Source organism: Phyllostomus discolor, chromosome 8 (assembly GCF_004126475.2).
Source record: "Phyllostomus discolor isolate MPI-MPIP mPhyDis1 chromosome 8, mPhyDis1.pri.v3, whole genome shotgun sequence".
Classification (NCBI taxonomy): domain Eukaryota; kingdom Metazoa; phylum Chordata; class Mammalia; order Chiroptera; family Phyllostomidae; genus Phyllostomus; species Phyllostomus discolor.
Window position 1 is genome coordinate 40490127 of NC_040910.2, and position 18062 is coordinate 40508188.

General features: G+C 44.2%; 1 protein-coding gene across 2 annotated transcripts in view; it reads right to left on the reverse strand.

The window, feature by feature from the left end:
• The window catches only part of SAFB2 (scaffold attachment factor B2), a 32279-nt gene that overhangs the window by 2364 nt on the left and 11853 nt on the right, over window positions 1-18062 (reverse strand). For both annotated transcript variants that reach the window (XR_004904662.1, XM_028521536.2), the window contains exons 10-18: window positions 14815-14964; window positions 14613-14725; window positions 10494-10624; window positions 9117-9208; window positions 5697-5833; window positions 3931-4212; window positions 2779-2919; window positions 1463-1505; window positions 271-401 (exon numbers count right to left, since the gene is read on the reverse strand). Coding sequence is in view for 1 of the 2 variants with exons in the window: in XM_028521536.2 (XP_028377337.1) it covers window positions 271-401; window positions 1463-1505; window positions 2779-2919; window positions 3931-4212; window positions 5697-5833; window positions 9117-9208; window positions 10494-10624; window positions 14613-14725; window positions 14815-14964 (1220 nt within the window). In the remaining variant the exon portion in view is untranslated. The remainder of the gene's footprint in view (window positions 1-270; window positions 402-1462; window positions 1506-2778; window positions 2920-3930; window positions 4213-5696; window positions 5834-9116; window positions 9209-10493; window positions 10625-14612; window positions 14726-14814; window positions 14965-18062) is intronic.

Genomic DNA, 18062 nt, shown 5'->3' on the forward strand with positions numbered 1-18062 from the left:
GGCCTTCAAAATGCCTAAAGACAACTTTGTGTGTGCATGCACACGTGTGTGTGGTGGTGGGATGTTAAACTTCCCTACAGTCCTAGAAGACAAATCTAAGAAAGACTTCAGGGGTGCCTCCTTCATCAGACAAGGGCCCTGTGATGGAGACGCTCATGCTTGGGGTGATGCAGGTGACCTGGCAAGGGGCACATGACCAGTTCCACTTTCAGAGGGGCAGGTCTCTGACCAGGGGAAGATGCCCATTCCTGTTACAGCCCACCCACTAACCTGGGTGGGGGTGGTGGCCCCCGGCCCTCGCTCATCCTCTTGTCTGAGCCGTAGCCCCCCCAGCCATCTCGAGAGTCCCGGCTGTGGCGCTCCGGTGGTCCCCCATGGCCATGGCGGTCATCTGAGTAGTGCTAGAAGGCAGGAAAGGGACAGGGTGACTCTAGCCACATCACTCCCTATAGGCCTGCATATAAGCCTTCTGGAAGGCCTGTCAACCTGTACACAATCCTGAGGTGGGCCAGGGTATGGCACAGTACCTCTGGCCACTTCGAGAGGACTTGCTCAAGCCCCTTCTGAATGTCATGTTGCTGGATGCTCTTCTTGAGACCCTGACAATACCACAGGGGCTTCCAGCAGAGCCCTTTGCTTCCTTGGCAACTGAGCGCCCCTACAGCGCCACCACCAGTGCCACACAATTGCCAGCACAAGCCTCTCTTGCCCTGTGGGTGTAGAGAGCCACGCTTTATGATAATCAGTGCCTCCTCTGAAGAGCCCACTGAGAAAAGTCACTTAAGAGTCTTCCCTGAAGAACTGGGATCACCCTCTTTGCTGGTGGCAGGAGGCCTCCCCCTTTCCTTTCTCCTTAGCTGTCAATCTATGGAGGCAGCACAGCATGGCTCCTCAGAAGCTGGCACTGGAGGCAAGTGCTGAAGAAAGGAACTTCAGTGTTTTGGCCAACCAGTTCAGTGCTCAGAAACCCAGCACATCTGGGTAGTGACGGAGCTGTTCTCAGAAAACATACTCCTATTTTAAAAACCACGATTCTGATGCCTGTTCCCTACCTTTCTCATAGCAGACCCCCCTTTCTCTGAGTAGATGCCTTATATACCCTTCACTAGTTATCAGCAGATTAGAGACACCAGGACCTCCCCACAGCACCTGAAACAAAGGTACTCCCCCCAAACATGGTCTAAATAACCTGCTACAGGCCACCAAGCCCCATTTTGGATACTGTGGGGCATTCTACACTCCTGAAACTCAGAGGCATTCTAAGCAAGCAGGCAACAAGAGATACTTGCAGTTTCAGCTGGAAAAAATGAAGCAAGAACAAGCCCTATACATCTGAACAGGCTGTACTCATCAGAAGGCAAGCAATTCTGTACGCTTCTACTCGCTGGCCAGAATACTGTGTCCAAGCTCCCCCACCCCCCCAAGACACAGAGAAGGCACCCAATGTCTGGGTGTTACTCACCTGTGCATCTCGTTCTCCCATCACTGACCTTGAGCCTTCCCTCCTGAAAAAGGGAAATGTCTAATTCCAATGGCAGCTGATGGTACCATACAACATTTCTGCAGGTCCCAACTAAGTTCCATGACTGAGGCACTCACTCTACTTCCCCATGTAAGAACTGCCTGATTAAAAACAAAACAAAACTGGCTCACATCTTTCCCTGCAGGTGGGAGTGAAGTCAGCTTGTAAGATGGGAATAAAAATTTTACTGAAATCCCTTGGAGGGAGGGGTCTCAGAAGCAGAGACCCCTGAACGAAGCCAAGGCCTCATTTACCTGTGGCTGGTGACAACAGTCAGGGTAACAGGGAAGCCAAACGTCTGGTTTGGCCCAGAGCATGTGACTCATACCAAATCTCAAACCAACTCCAGCCACAACGAATTAAATGAGTGGCTTCTTAGCCACCTTTTCCCTGTTCTCTCTTCCCTTACAGAGAGCTAGTGAACAGTGAAATGCAGGATATGCAGCCCAGGGGAGCCCAGTGAGATTTCTCCCAAAGAGAGAACTCTTCAACTGGAAAAGTAAGGGCTATCTTTTTAACCAAGTAGATACAGTCCTCATTAAACAAGGCATTAGCAAAGAGAAAAAGGACACTAGCTTAAAAACCCACCCCCAACCTTCAAAACACAAAGAACACCCACTAAGAACTGCTCCGCATTCTCTGGTAAGTCCTCCTTGTAGTTTGCTGGCATGGAAACCCACACCAGTCAGTGAACCCCAAAGACATGGGCTCCTGCTCAGGCAGGTCATACCCATTCTAAAAACTGCTTCCTCATCTATAGAGTGGGATAAAAGCAGACTTACAGTTATGAGTACACAAAACACAGTTTATTCTTATTATAATTTCTTATATTATTTTCTATATGAACCTACTCGTGCCCAACTCTGTACATTAACAAAGCCCTGCAGTTCCAGTGGGGCTGGTGCTGAGGGGAAGGACAGGAAGGATGCCCCATGGAGGCGTGAAACTCAGAGCCTGGGCCATCTCCAAGAGAGCTCAATGTTGGGGCATGCCAAGGAGCAGGTCCTGCCCATGGCCCCATCTGTTCTACTTGTGTAAAGGGCAGTGTGTGAAGTGAACACTGGAGGGCTTTCTTGCAGTCATACCACAGATGCTGCAAGTGACCATGAACTCCAACACCTTGCTCAAGGCCTATGTTTCTAAATCCCATACGTGGCTGGTCCAAGTCTACCCACTAGGACTCGCACAAGTAAGTAAGACGTTCCGAGAGCACTAAGAGACCTGTCCCTGCTGCAGGAAGTGAATAGGGTACTGACCTGTCGACCGCATGGTCCTGGTACTGGCCTCGGTCTCGATGGTCAAAGTCGTGGAAGCGGTGATCATACCGAGGGAAGTACGGGCGGTACCTATCCTCTAGGGCCACACGTTTTCCTTCTGGCCAATAGGCATCATCTCGCCTGTTGTAAAAAGGATGCAAATTTCATTTACGAAAAGGGAAGAGGGGAAAAAAGGGAGTGGAGGTGGGGAGTGGAGCTCTCTCTCCAGATCCAGTATCATTTAAAATGTCCTACAGGGCTAATCTCTAAACAATCATTATCGCTTTGACTGGATAAATTAATATCCCCCAAACTGCCAAGAGGCATATGAGTATTCTCATCTGACAGTCTTGAAAAACGGACTGCTGTGAGCTAATTGTGCCACGAGGCTGTTAATACCTTGATCCCCGCCTGAGCTCAAATGCAAATGAAATAAAATATTTGATTCTTCTGGACTGGTATTCCAAGGTGTCAGGTTTTCACCTTGCCATCTTCAATGATAACCTGAACTTCCCTTTGAGATTTTTGCAAAAAGCAAAGGGAATTAGATCAGGTGATAGTGAACTACATATAGCTCAGGACAGCATCCAATTATCTTCTTCCTGATTTTTACCAGAAAACTAGGCTCTTTGGGTGGTGGGGCAATGGGTGACTATCAGTTGAGCAGCTCAGAGAAGCTAGAGACCAATAAACCTACTTTTTAATTGGAAGGCAATGTCCTTTCCCACACACTGACTCTGTGCCTCCCCGCCCACAAGGACATGAGATGGAGTGGCTGCCATGGCCAATGCAGGCCTAATGCAGGCTTGGGCATCTCTTGTGACAGCACTCTGGAGGGTGGTTATGCTCCACCAGGAATCACAGTGAGATTAATGGCACAGTCTAAGCGAAAGCATCACAAACCCTTCAGCAGTGGAACTATCAAGACCCTCCAAATAATTCAGTTGGGGAAAAATACACAGCCATGAGGTCATGACATTAAACTATACACACCTGAGGTGGTGGTGGCAGTGGCAATAAATTCTGGAAAGGTGTCCAGATCCCATGTTAAATAGGCCTGATTCTCCACTCTGAGATGTTCAGGAGAAGAAGCAGCTACTGGAATGGGAGGAGAGGCACCACCTCTGGTGTATAGGTGGGCTGGATCCTTACCTCCCATCGTCATGAGGCCTCCGGAGCCCCTGCCGCCGTTCTTGCTCATAGCGCAACTGCTCCTGCTGTCGCCGCAGCTCCTCACGCTCACGGTGAATGCGTTCCTGCTCCTTCCTGCGCTCACGTTCCACACGCATGCGCTCCCGCTCCAGCCGCTCACGCTCCATGCGCTCGCGCTCCAAGAGGTGACGCTGGCACTCAAGCTCTAGGCGTTCCCGCTGCAGCCGTGCCTTCTCCTTCCAGGCCTCCAGGCGCTGCTCCCGCTCCCGCTGCTCCCGCTCTCTGTGGGACACAGCAAGACCACTCTGACCTCCTGCTGTGGAGGTTCCTGGCCATCAAGGCGCTGCCCTCCAAAGGGGCCTGGACACCTCCAGTTGGCCCATTGAGTGTCTCAGATGCTCACTGGCTTGGGCTCCAGGCTACAAGGTGGCAGGGTGCCCACCCACTCCCACTTAGCTGCTTTGATCAGCCCAAAGCCCCAATTTCCAAACTTTCCCTTTCTCAAAAAAAAGCAAAGCCAGAAATGGGCTAGCAGGAAGCAGGTGACAGCAAGGAGATACAGAGCTGCAGGTCCAGGACAGAAGGACTGGCTCAAAGGCTCCCAAATGAAGCCACATGCAAGGAGGAAAAAAAATAAGAAAAGCAAAGGGTAACTGCTGTGCATACAGAGAAAACACTGAAGAAGTGTTATAGTAGCTTTCCCTGAGTGTGAAAAATATTCTGTTGCAGGTTAATGTTGTAAAACGAGCCATTGTTTTCACATCTTCCCTCTAAAAGGGCTGTAATTCTAAATGAGTGTTATTTTGAACAGAGGTGGGAAGGTGTAGGGACAGGAGAAAGTTAGCAGGGTGACTGTATGCTGGCCTGGCTCCAGCAACTGGGGCCAAAGTCTCACGTCCTCGACCACTGCAAACCAGAGGCTGAGCAGAGACTGGGACTACCCCTCCCTGCATCTGAGGAAAGGACATACTGTCGCTCTTCACACACTCCACTGGTGCCTGGAAAGGCTCCAAACCAAATATGTGCCGGTTGGAAGCAAATGACCTCCAAGTGGGATCAAAAGTTTCTCAATGTGCTTTTATTTTCTAAAGCAATACGGGCAAGGGCTGCAATCATGACTTCAGAGAAAAGCAAATGCAGCATAACTTAACAAGTCTCCATGTGATCTACTTTAGCTCAAGAAAGTACCCCAAACACCATGATATACAGCCTTTGTTTCATGAAACCTTGGAAGGAAATGACAAGGGGGCTCTAGATGTCCTGACATGAAATGGCAGAGCTCAAAAGTGGAAATGACAGGCTTCAATAAACTATCTTCTTAACCAAAGGTGAGAGGGGCAAAGAACTTCACCATGTAACCACTGTTGCCTAAAAAGGCCACAAAATGCAAACACCCAGAAGTGAAGAGGCTACTCCCATGATAACACCTCCAATAAAGCCACCACATTTCTTGGTTGCCATTTTTTATCGTATTTATCTAGGTTTCCAGAGGGAAAACCGAGGCTGCAACACTTGGGACCTTTACATCAAAGCCACCCCTGAGTGAGCTTGCTCCATGGACCAGGTCCAACTTCAGCCAGAGGAAACATTCAGCAGAATGGGCTTTTGGTGAACATCATGCCATCCATGATGGGTCTTTTGGCCCCAGGGGAAATGCACAAGGTGGCCCACAAGCCCAGGTCACACAGGACTCTCCACTGGGAAGAGTAGGATGACTATCCCCAGAGGACACCAGCCACCTGGCAGCCTGGCTCAGCCCCACTCACCTCCGCCTCTCCGACTCTCGGATTTCACGCTCCCATTGCCTCTGGCGCTCTCGCTCCCTTTGCTCTTTGATTTTGTCAAAGGACAAGATGTCTCTCTTCTCTTTGCTTTCCGATTTGCGATCCTGACTCTTGGAGCTCTGTTTACCGAAAGTGGTTTATTAATGTCAGAAAAATGATTACAACAAATGCACAATAAAAGTTAAATATGTAGGCCCTGGCTGGGTATCTCAGTTGGTCAGAGCATCGCCCCGATAGGCCAAGGTTGTGGGTTCAATCTCTGGTCAAGGCACATACAAGCGACCAATGAATGCATAAATAAGTAAACAACAAGCTGATGTTTCTCTCGTTCTCTTTAAAACCAGTAAATAAAAATAAAAAAATAAAAGTTAAATATGTATATTTGGATTAAATGAAGATTCTTCTGTCACACATGGGTTACATGGAGGCCCTAGCACAGGTCACTTCACATACTGCTCACCCTACAGTCTGACTTGTAAATGTTGTAAACAAAAGGCATTGAGGGAACAGAAAAGATGGAATGAAACCTCAGGAAAGTATAAGCAGTTTTTCTAGTGTAGTAAAGCCATGGGGCACATGTACAATGCCACATGGCCCCTTCACTCACTAGAGGCAGCTGTCAAGCCAGCTGTTTGGACAGTTGGATAAGGGACTGCACCTTTCATTTCTCAAGTGCTTGATCAGGGCTCAGGCAGGCAGCCTTGAAATAGAACAAGCCAAGGTATTTGTACTGTCAAGTGCACTCCCAATAAAGTAGAAAGGATTAACAAGCAACTTCCCTGCTGTTCTATTTCTGGGATAAAACAGGAAACACTGACTAACAGCCAACTCCTACCTCTGAGGCTCTCAGAGGCTGGGGCACTCAAAGTGGCCACGAATCAGTCTCCCAGGAAGCTTTCATACAGCCCAGGACTCACAGCCTCCTACAGAACCACCACCTGGCTCTCCAGGAAAGGAATCTGGGAGACCACATTATTTTCTTTTTAAGATTCATTCATTCATTCATTCATTCATTTATTTATTTTTAGATAGAGGGAAAGAGAGGGAGAGAAACATCAATGTGTGTTTGCCTCTCACATGCATCTACTGTGGACCTGGCGTGCAACCCAGGCATGTGCCCTGACTGGGAATTGAACCAGCAACCCTTGGTTTACAGGCCAGCGTTCAATCTACTGAGCCACAGCAGCCAGGGCTTGGGTGACCCCATTTTTGAAAAGCTGCTAGCTTAATTTCTTAATTAACTCACATGGGGGTGGGGATGGGGGATGGGAATCAACGAAAGACAAAGCAACCTGAAAAATGGACAATGGTCAGGACTAGATATTCTACTAAAAAAAACTGGGGGTGGAGAAGGACACACAGAGAGAACAGATCTGCAACCCAAAACATCACAGGACAGTCTTCACCTATGAGATAGGCAGAGTTTGAAGTGTGATCACACACATTGCAGGCTGGAGTGAGGAAGGACAGCACCCACCGTAAGTTCCGGGGTGAGGATGCAATCTAGTACAAAGGCCAGCATGGCACCCCGGTCCCCAAATTAGACTCCTGGGTTAACAACCTGGTCTCACTATTTACTGGCAGCCCAGCACAAACTCCGAACCCCATCAAATGCCAGCATCTTCCATAACTTTCTGAAGGGCATGCAATAACATCTACCACAAAGAATAACATACATGCACCTTTGGACCTACAAACTCCACTGGTGGTTACTAGTCTGCCAAGAGGCAGGCACAGGAAAGTTGCACCACAGCAGTTTTCAACAGGGCATGTGTCCATCTACTCGAGTGATTAAATGTCCTCACACTGAGCGCACACACAGTGTACACCAAAGTCAACATCACTTTCCTGGCTTTGATACTGTGATACAGTTACAGGAGATAAAACCACTGGGGAACCTGGGTGATAGTCACGTAAGACCTCTATCCTATCTTTTATAACTTCCTGTGAATCTATAATTATTTCAAAATTAAAAATGTTTTAAAATTAGAAAGTAGAACTGTGTACCTCAGTATATAAAGCTCTACAAGACATATTACATACAAAGGTATCCAAGGGCAAGTTACAGAAACTCCATTAGCAGTGGTATTTCAGAGAATACATGTGTGTGTTGCATGTTATACCATGAGGAGGTTTGAGTAGCCCACATGGAAACAAGGCTTTTGTTTTTCCCTTCCTGTATTATCTGAATGTCCTAATCACATGTAGATTACTTTTTTTTTAAACCTCAGTTATCTGGGTAGTAAGCTTATGGATTTTGTATTCTTCTCTACATTTTTCTGTAGTTTTGAGTTTTATGTAGCCCATAGGAAAATTGGCATCAGCAATTGCTCTTTATAGAATCCAAATATTAATTTAAACCTTAAGTCTCAACAACACAAAGTGTTCTTAAATGAATCATAAAAATGTGGCCCTGGCTGGTGTGGCTCAGTGGATTGAATGCCGGCCTGTGAAAGGAAAGGGCACCGGTAGATTCCCAGTCAGGGCACATGCCTGGGTGTGAGTGAGGCAAGTGATCAATATTATCTCTTGCACACTGATGTTTCTCTCCCTTTCTTCCTCCCTTCCTATCTCTCTAAAAATAAGTAAATAAAATCTTTATTAAAAAAAAAGTGCATTCACTGAAAAAACACCCCTCTCATTCCTGTATTAGCTGGAACCTTCTTCTGGCATTCCCAGAGTGGAAAGAGGATAATAAGAAGTCCCCAGCTTGTCCAGTGCATGCACAAGTTAACAGCAATGCAGCTTGTTCTCTGATGGCATGACAGTCAGTTTTAGGGTGGACTCCACTTTTCTTTTTGGTTTATTTAATAGAAGACTAGCAAATCAACTAAAGAAAAGGAATAAACTGCCATTAGATTAACCAAAGAGTGGAAGCTGCCTTCTGACAAAGCCTAGGTCTTGCCCATCCTGCTCTGTGGTGAGCTGTCATTGGGAATCAGTTCTCCTAAAAGATGGTATATAGCCTGGCAAAGAATCAGAGATGGGTGAACACATTTCTGGAAAGCAAACATGGGAAAGTACTGATCTGAAATAAGTTCTAAAATTTAATTTCATGTCTGTACATATAATCTAAGAGATAATGGTATGCCCCCCGAGGACTTCAAAGAACTCTTAATTTTTTAAAAGATTTATTGATTTTAGAGAGAGAGAGAGAAAGGAAATGAGAGAGAGAAAAACACTGATTTATTGTTCCACTTACTTATGCATTCATTAGTTGATTCTTGTGTGTGCCCTGACCAGGGACTGAACCCACCGCTGGCGTATCAGGACAACACTAACCAACCGTGCAACCCGGCCAGGGCTGAACTCTTAAAATTTTAAAGACCAAACAATGTTTTCACAATGGAAACCACAGTGGTCAAAAATGACTGGATTTGAGGTGGCAGAAGCAATACTTACTCTTTCTTTTGACCTGCTTGTGGTTTTCACACTAATGACAGGCTCTCCCTTTGACTTATCCATTATAACCGTCCGTTCCATTCCTCTGCTCCCTTTAGGGAAAAAACACAGCAGTCTGTGAAAACATGCTGACAACCTTACTTCCAGCAAGTAGCACATAAGCCAGCTGGGGGCTTTCGCCACTCCATCAAGCGACTGATGCTAACGCTGGAGCCTCTGTGCCTCCTCCCTGTCTTCATGATGACATAAAAGCAACACTACCAATACGGCCATACTGAGTAGGTAACAGCTGGCAGACCTAGACAGGTCTTTGCTCACCTGGAATCGAGTAGCTTTGACTTGCTTACATCTCACAACTTAAATCTGAGTGAAAGTGTGTTCTGCAACACGTGCACAAACACATCCCACCTGCAGGTTTCCTCTACCCCTCTCACCACTCAATCCTAGGGGCTCCATGATAGGCAATTTCAATCTCCACTGCTCCCACACTCTGGAATGCTCTGCAAAACCCAGGCTCTTGTGCTCTGAATCAGACACTGCTGGCTCTGAGGGAGATCCTCCCCAACCCCCCAAGTGGGCTTCCCTTCTATGTCTTCAGCAATGAAGACTCCACACTGATTTTTCCTCTCCACGACACGCTAAGCGGGTTCTAACTGCAGAACAATCATTGATTTAGGGATTTGCAATATTTGAGGAACACCTAAAAGACATTTCTCACAAGACTGCTGACAAATTACCCCAATGATTACGATTTAACTTGTAAGGCACTGCACCAAATCCCAGTGCTCCAGATGGTCAGGTTCTGTTTCTGGTTTTCTTTTTTGGAAGGGGAAGGGGATGTGCCTTTTTCTGCTATAAAACATTCTGTGGTGTTTCATGCAAATCTGAAGATGCAGAGTGCAAGGAATTTTTATAAAATGACAATAGAGGTGGCAAGCTCCAAGTGCAACTGCTTCACAGGGTACAGCCATTGAGAGGTCTTCCTTTTCTGGTTTTTAGGGAGTTTTTCTGTTTGTTTTTAGATCTGGCTTCAACATCCACGTAGGAAAAACGGGATTAAAAACTTACAGAACTGCACTGAATTGGTTAGAACTAGAACACCCTCCCTTCTGAAAAATCCACAGTTTTCTGCTAAAGACTCAGGAAAAACAAAAACCCAGTAAACTTAAATCACTGAGCAGAATACCCCCCATTTCTGCTGTCGTGTGTGTAGAAACTCCCTTAGTCACAGCATCACCTGAGGCTCTGTTGCTTTAATGGCTTCCTATAAGCAGCAAAACTCAACAAAGGCACTGTAAAACTCACTGTACATACTTGGTCTAGGACACCCACCAGCCCACCCTGACTGGCTCTTCCTCGTGAACACTTAACACCTACCTGATTTGGTGACTCTGGACCGATTTGTGGTTCCTGGTTTCAGCTCATCTTCATCTTTTTCTTCCTTTTTAATGTCTTCAGGCTTTTTCCCCTCCTTTTTCTCAATCTTCTCTTCCTTCTTAATTACGGTTCTATGTAAAAACATAGTTATTAAACTTGAGTTCCTGAGACTGTAACAGGAGCACTCTGCTCTACTGAGAGTGCCACACAAAACAAACCAGCTTGGCAGCAAGCAGATGGGAAGAATTATTTGAAAACTGCAGTAATAACCCCCTCTTCAGACACAGCCCCTATATTACCACCTGCTACACCTCGAAATATGTAGGATAAAACTGCATGCTCAACAGGATGTTCTCCCAAAATGCCAGATACACCCATATATATGACAGGCATGTGAGTAGACATGATGGAAGAATGTGAAAAACTATTTTAAATGTCTCATTTTGAAACATTTTATATGTGTGGAATATTTAGTTTTGTGGGAAATTTCTCCTTTCTCCAAACAAGTACAGTTCCCACAGCATGAAGCAGTGAGGCACCCTGCCCACCAACACTCGTCACCTGATCATTTCTGCATATTTTAAGGCATTAATAAATGGCGTTATATGCCAGAAAAAATGGCAGTTTTATTCTAAGCAGTGAAATAAATCATTGTTGCCATTCGAATTTGTCTTACATATTTCCTAATGCTGTTTATCTCAGGCAATTAAATTCTAGTCATTAAATGCTCACTGTGCACTAAGGTCCAGGACAGGACAGCCAGGTCCTGCTGGGTTCTCTAACCAGCAGTTGTTGCTCTCTCCCCCAGTTCCCTCCTGAACTTTCACAGCATGGAACGGTCATCTTTAAATTAATACAAATTCTAAGAAAAGTTTTAATTAAAAAATTTAAAAATGTAAGTACATACCATAATCACTGATGGTATATATCAAAATTAACAATTTTAAATGTTTTTAACATATTGGTTTCCCTTTTTAAAAAGTACAGCCCTAGCCCTGGCTGGTGTAGCTCAGTGGATTGAACGCAGGCCTGAGAACCAAAGGGTTGCAGGCCATAACTCCCAGAAACTACACACTGATGTTTCTCTCTCTCTCTCTTTCCCCCTCCCTTCCCTCTCTAAAAATAAATAAAATATTAAAAAAAAAAAAAAGTACAGCCCTGACTGGTGTGGTTCAGTAGGCTAGGCGTTATCCTGCAAACCAAAAGGTTGCCAGTTCGATTCCTGGTCAGGGCACATGCCTGGGCTCTAGGCCACATCCTGTCTCTCCCCTCTCTCTCCTTCCCTTTCCCTCGCTCTAAAAATAATACATACATACACAAATGAAATACTATGCATGCAGCGAATGTCACAGATGCACTTGTCCCATCCCCAAGACAACCACCACCCTTGGTGCCATAACTGTCAATCATTCTATCCAGCTCTACTTCTCAAACTTCACATACTTCACAGGCACTTTCACATAACCCTGATGATCTTTAGGGAAGTTTTATAATATTTCTGGAAATTGACATAATGGGATGGTCCTTGATATATGGCTCTCTAGTACTTTTCACCTCATGTTTTAAAGGTTAATTGTGGATATATACACAGATCTGGTTTCTCTCAACTGCTACACAACTGTCCATAGTTATTTACCATTTCCCTTCTGACAGGCTCGGGATCCCTCCCAGTGACTACATGACAGCAAATAAAGCCACCATGAATCATCTCTGCTGTACCTCTTCCACTATTCTGGGGCAGTGCCTCCTCCTTCCAAGAAGAACTGAAAAATGTTATGACAGGAGACCCCTCCCTACTTGTTCTATATTCATCTGGCACCTCCTTGACACAAAGAACTTGTTGATAACACTAAGTTAAAAAGTAGTTTCTAGCCCTGGCTGGTGTAGCTCAGTGGATTGAACGCAGGCCTGAGAACCAAAGGGTCGCCAGTTCGATTCCCAGTCAGGGCACATGCCTGAGTTGCAGGCCAGATCCCTTGTGGGGGCCACATGAGAGGCATACGTGAGAGGTATGTAGATATTGATGTTTCTCTCCTTCTTTTCTCCTTCCCTTCCCCTCTCTAAAAATAAATAAAATCTTTTAAAAACAGAAGTTTCTAAAAAAAAAAACAAAACAAAAAAACAAAAAACAAAAGCAAAAAAACACATGCCTAGAGGAAAAAAGGCTAGAGGGATATACACCGAAAACTGTTCCCAGTGGGATTACACCTAACTTCAGTGTGTGCTTTCTAGACAGCAATTACAGAAAAACCACTAATCAGCCAAGACAAGCCACCTTTATGAACAAGCTTCTCTATTTCACTTAGGCTGACAACTAAGCCTAGAAATTCTTAAAATGAAACAAAAGGTTAATAAAGATGTTTATTTGAAAGAAAAAAAAATAAGGTTAAAAACAAATTTTAAAATGCTCAACCTCCTAGGCAAGCCACTTGAAGGCAGTTTGGTTTTAAGCATCTTAAGCTCATCAAGTTCAGTGCCTTAGCACTGGGGATTAAATTCTGTTCTTGCCACTTGCTAACTGAACTGTGTGACCTTGGACTGGTACCTCCCCTTTCTGAGCCAGTTTTCTCTTCTACCCACGCAGAACACACAGACCTCACAGTACTCTTCCAGGGACTAAGGGAACCCACTGACATGTTAGCTGATTATTATCCCTTTTTTCCATAAACATATCTCACTTTTGTGATTTGAAAAATCGATGAATGATAAGCATGTCAAGACACTAAGAAAAGCAAGAACTCTAAATAGCTCTCCACATTCTAACAATACAGACTTTTTCTAGCACTGCTAAAAGATGTGTCTCTTTCTGAGAAGTTGCTGATAAAATCACAGGTCTCACTTCTAAGTACACAAAGGCCATTTCTCACAGGCCAAATTTCCAATTTAGCCACAATAAAGACCGGCAATCGCATCATTAAAAACCTAGTCCAATGTATGAGTGTCAATGTCCCTGGCCATGTTTATGTAACTATGAATTTTCTTACGTAAAAAACAAAGGAATTACTGTGAGACTAACAGAGTCTCACCAAAGGGTTCAATTTTTCGAGTATGAGCGGACCTGGAAGTAGAAATAAATTGTGTTGACAATATAAACTTAATACAGACATACAGCTTTATGAGAATAGACCTTTATCAAGTAATATCACCAAGGTCTCCCCTTCCCAAAAGATAAGACTATGATTTTGATAAAAGTATAAATAGGCAATGCCTGCTCTGAAAGATCTTTCCCTGCTTTCATTTTTTTTTTTTAAAGATTTCATTTACTTATTTTTAGACAGAGGGGAAGGGAGAAAGAGAGGAAGAGAAACATCAGTGTGTGGTTGCCTCTCGTACACTCTGTACTAGGGACCTGGCCCGCAACCCAGGCATGTGCCCTGACTGGGATGTGAACCAGTGACTCTTTGGTTCGCAGCCCACGCTCAATCCACTGAGCTACACCAGGCAGGCCTACTTTCATCTTGATTAAAACTACAGATTACCCTTTATAAAAACAGTATTTCAGAGCTTTGGTTCTCAAATTACTGTGCCAAGGCACCCCCAAGTTACCAGAGTGAACTCGCAGTTACTCTGGGATATTTTAAGTTTTTGAAGGAAATACAGCAACACTTGACAACTGTCAGGTGCTGCACAAACTTCTAGCTTAAGGATGTTCACTTCAATATCCAATCAGGCTACATTCCTTTGAATAACACTGTTATCTTTGCAAAGCTGAGATGAAAAGCAAGATTCATGTAAAAATCAACCTGGACCATGCACGAAATGATTCTAAGGTGTGAGAGGCTGTGCAAGGGCCCAGGATGTTAAGAATGAAAAAGAAATATTGTTCATTCATTTTGTGTGTTATTTTTTTCAGCAGGCTACTAGGCTGGATGTAAATATTTACTGAGGATCACCTGAATCTATTTTTTAGTCATAAGGTTACTCCAATGAATATCTACTGAAACCTGAATACTGAAGTAGCAGCAAGATGCAAAAATCACCTGCAATATAAATGAGAAGCCAGTGAGGCTGTCTATGCAAAGGATACGTGCTCATTTCGTGAGTGACCCTGTGGCTACCACCCACCCTCCTCCTGGCAGTCATCCCAAAAGAAAGCTTAAAAAAAAAAAATCACTTCACTTTTCAATTTTGATCTCCACAGAATGATGTCTGTCAATACCAGAAACTTTTTCCTTCTTCACTTCACACTCCTTTCTGTCAGACAGCTTTTTCCCAGCAGGTTCATTTTTGGCCTAAAATATAATGCAGACAGAAATGGTTCACAGACCAGGTCTTCTTCCATGTGAAATTCGTGAGTTACAACAGGCAAGGACTCTCTCACCTTCTCTACAGAGATCATTCTTCCATGAAGCTCAGTTCTGTGGAGATGGCTGATACATTTTGTAGCCTCATCGGACGTTGACATGGTGACAAAGCCATAGCACCGAGCCCCAGGACTGCGGGCATTGGTCACCACTTTAGCCCCGACAACCTTCATGGGAAACAGCACTCTTATTTTCCCATACAAATAACCACACAATGTCAAAAATTATTAGCAGTTAACAGATCATGAAAATCATTTCCACTAGTTTTTACTTCTCCAGAAACTATCAGTTCTTCATAGTTATCAAAGCAGTTGTAACTAACCCTGACCTATAAAAATACAATTGCTTTTGATACAACATCAGCTCTCATAGTGACAAAAAGCAAATAGGAAAAGCTAAAATCAGTTAAACGCCACTAACCACAACTTGTTAATTAATCAAAAGCCCATCCCACTCGGATCATCTTCTCCAATTCTATGTATCCATGTATAGCTGAGGGAATATCTACTTAGAAATGCACCCTTACCTATGTGGACCAAAGCTGAAAAGACCTCTAACATAGATGTAAAGCAAACTTCCACTTCCAGCCAGAATGGAACCCTAAGCATTAACCCTGAAACAACTCAAAAACAAAACAAAACAAAAAAACAGGAGGAAATTCAGGCAACAAGAGTTTTCAGACTCCAAACACTAGGCTATACAGGATGGTGACACTTGCAAAAGTGGAAACACATAAGACAGACATATGGTTGTCCTGCCTTACTGCCCAGAGGTTCCAGGCATGGGCAGGGAGGAGGAACTGAGGGGCTAGTATCCCTGAAGTGAGGAGATCAAAGCAGTGAGCAATCACAGTACCACAGAGACAGCCATGCCAAGGAGGCTGCAGAAAGCTGCACAGCGTGTGTGCACGAGGAAACCGTCAAGGCTAGGGAGAGGACTGCCTGCACTAACAGAGGGAACAATCCCTGGGCTCACTCAGGGTTGCAAAAGGCCCACTTCACCCAGAGTAAACCCAATGGCTGGGTGGGAAAGCCTGTAATTCATTGGCATCAGGCTGACTGCTCAGAAGGATGTTACCTCAAGAAAGGATGAAGAGAGCCCTGAGCTGTGGCCTGATTAACAAAGCTCAACAGCAACAGAAGGAGCCAGAAACTGAACTGTGCCCCAGCAAAAGCTCAAGGAAATGTGTAGGGAAGGACGCAAGAATAACTAGCTGTCAACAAGGTAAAAGTCACAATGCCTGATGTCCAATCAAAAACGACTGGGTTAGCCAAGAAGCAAAAAAGTCTGACTCTAATGAAGAAAACAAACTAACAAATAGAAGCAGACTCAAATGACACAATGACAGAATTAGTGGTCATGGATACTAAGCAGTTGTTTTATATATCCTAAATATTCAAGAAAGCAGAGAAATGACTATGTTAAGAGTATGTTAAGTAGACACATGAACAATATTCAAAAATACCCAAACCAAGCTTCTGAGATGAAAAATACATTAGATGGGATTTGACAACAGACATTACAGAAGAAAAGATTATGGAACTTGAAGACATGGTGAGAGAAGCTATTCAAAATAAAACAGAGAAAAAAGACCAACACCACCAAAAGAATCAGAGCAATATATAGAGTCCTCAAAGGCAAAGAATGCAGGAAAAAATCAGCAAATGAAATCAACACACATCATCAACAAAGTGCTCCAAACCACTGATAAACAGAAAATCTTAAAGGAGCCAGAGGAAGAAAAGCCATGTGTGCTAAGATGAGAAGCTCAGCCAACTGGTTGGGAACAATGTGAGCCAGGAGGCAGTGGAGCCGGTTTCATTATCTGGAAGAAAATCAACCAACCTGGAATTCCATACCCAGTCCAAACAGCTTGCAAAATGAAGGCCAAAGGATGACTTGTAGACACATAAATTCCTCATCAGCAACCCTGCCCTACGCCCTACAAGAAATGTTCAAGGAAGAGAACAATACCAGTGGTAACTTGGATAAAAACAAAAAGGACTCAAGAGCACCCAAAATTGTGACTATGTAAGAAATTAAAAACTCACATTTTTTATTTGTAAATCTCCTTAAAGGTAATTGTTTAAAAAAACACAAAAACAAGCCAATAGTATAGTGTGTGGTTTACTGAATAGAAAATGTATGATGATAACATCACAAAGGCTGGGAGGGGGCAAAGGCAGGGATAGTGTAATATCACTGGCAGACAGATTACAGTAAGTTAAGACATGTATTGTAATTCCTAAAAGCAACCCCTGAAAAAAAAGTTGCACTTCAACCAAAGGGACAAAGAAAAAAACCAGAAGAAAAATCAAAATACATTGAGACAAATGAAAATGGACAGTCAATATATAAAAACCTACGGGATGAAGCAAAAACCATTCTAAGAGGGACATTCATAGCAACACATACCTACATTAAGAAACAAGAAAAATCTCAAAAAAAAAAAAAAAAAAAAACCCACCAAAAAAACCCAAAACCCCTAACTTTATACCTCAAGGAACTAGAAGTTATACTAGTTATATATAGTCTGTATAGTCATAAGTAATAAACCACAAATCATAAAATATACCCAATACAAAAGGCAGCAAATAAAAAGGAACAAGTGATTCAAGAAGAAACAGGAGAGAAAATAGAGCCAGAGCGCAGATTTACACCCCGCTACAGAATGTTTGCATTAAATGTTAACGTTCTGCAGGACATCTGAAGTAAGAGTAGGGCCAGCCCCTTTGGAAGTGCAAAGGGCCCCTGAGAAATAGGAGCCCTGGGTTCTGGCTCTGACCACCTCTGTCCATGGGTCAATCTAAACAAATTATCTCTTCTTTTTCGACCTGTGCTCCCCCAACTGTGACAAGGTGCAGGGAACTGTCCATGCTCTCTGGTTCCATGCAGACCCTGCTTTTGCATTTCTGCTCCCGCACCACCCCCAACCCAGGGATGGAAGAGTTCTGCTCTGCCTAAGAAGAAAGCCCCAGAGTACCCCATGCAGGGCCAAAAGTGACAGAAGCCTCTACTGATGACAAAGGTGTCAGTTCTCAAAGCAGAGTTGAAGCTTCACATTTTTACCTCTCCTTAAGGTCAGAGGGCTGAGTCAATTATGTTGTTTGACCTTTCTATCAAAGTAATTATCCTAGCAGGGCATCACTTCCAATGACAGTTAAACCCAAATGAGGGCAGAGACCATGAGAAGCTTGAATATCCCTGTCCACCCTGTTCCCCTTGCCTTCTGCCCTGAAGCTCTTCACAGCAGCCTTTGATGAGT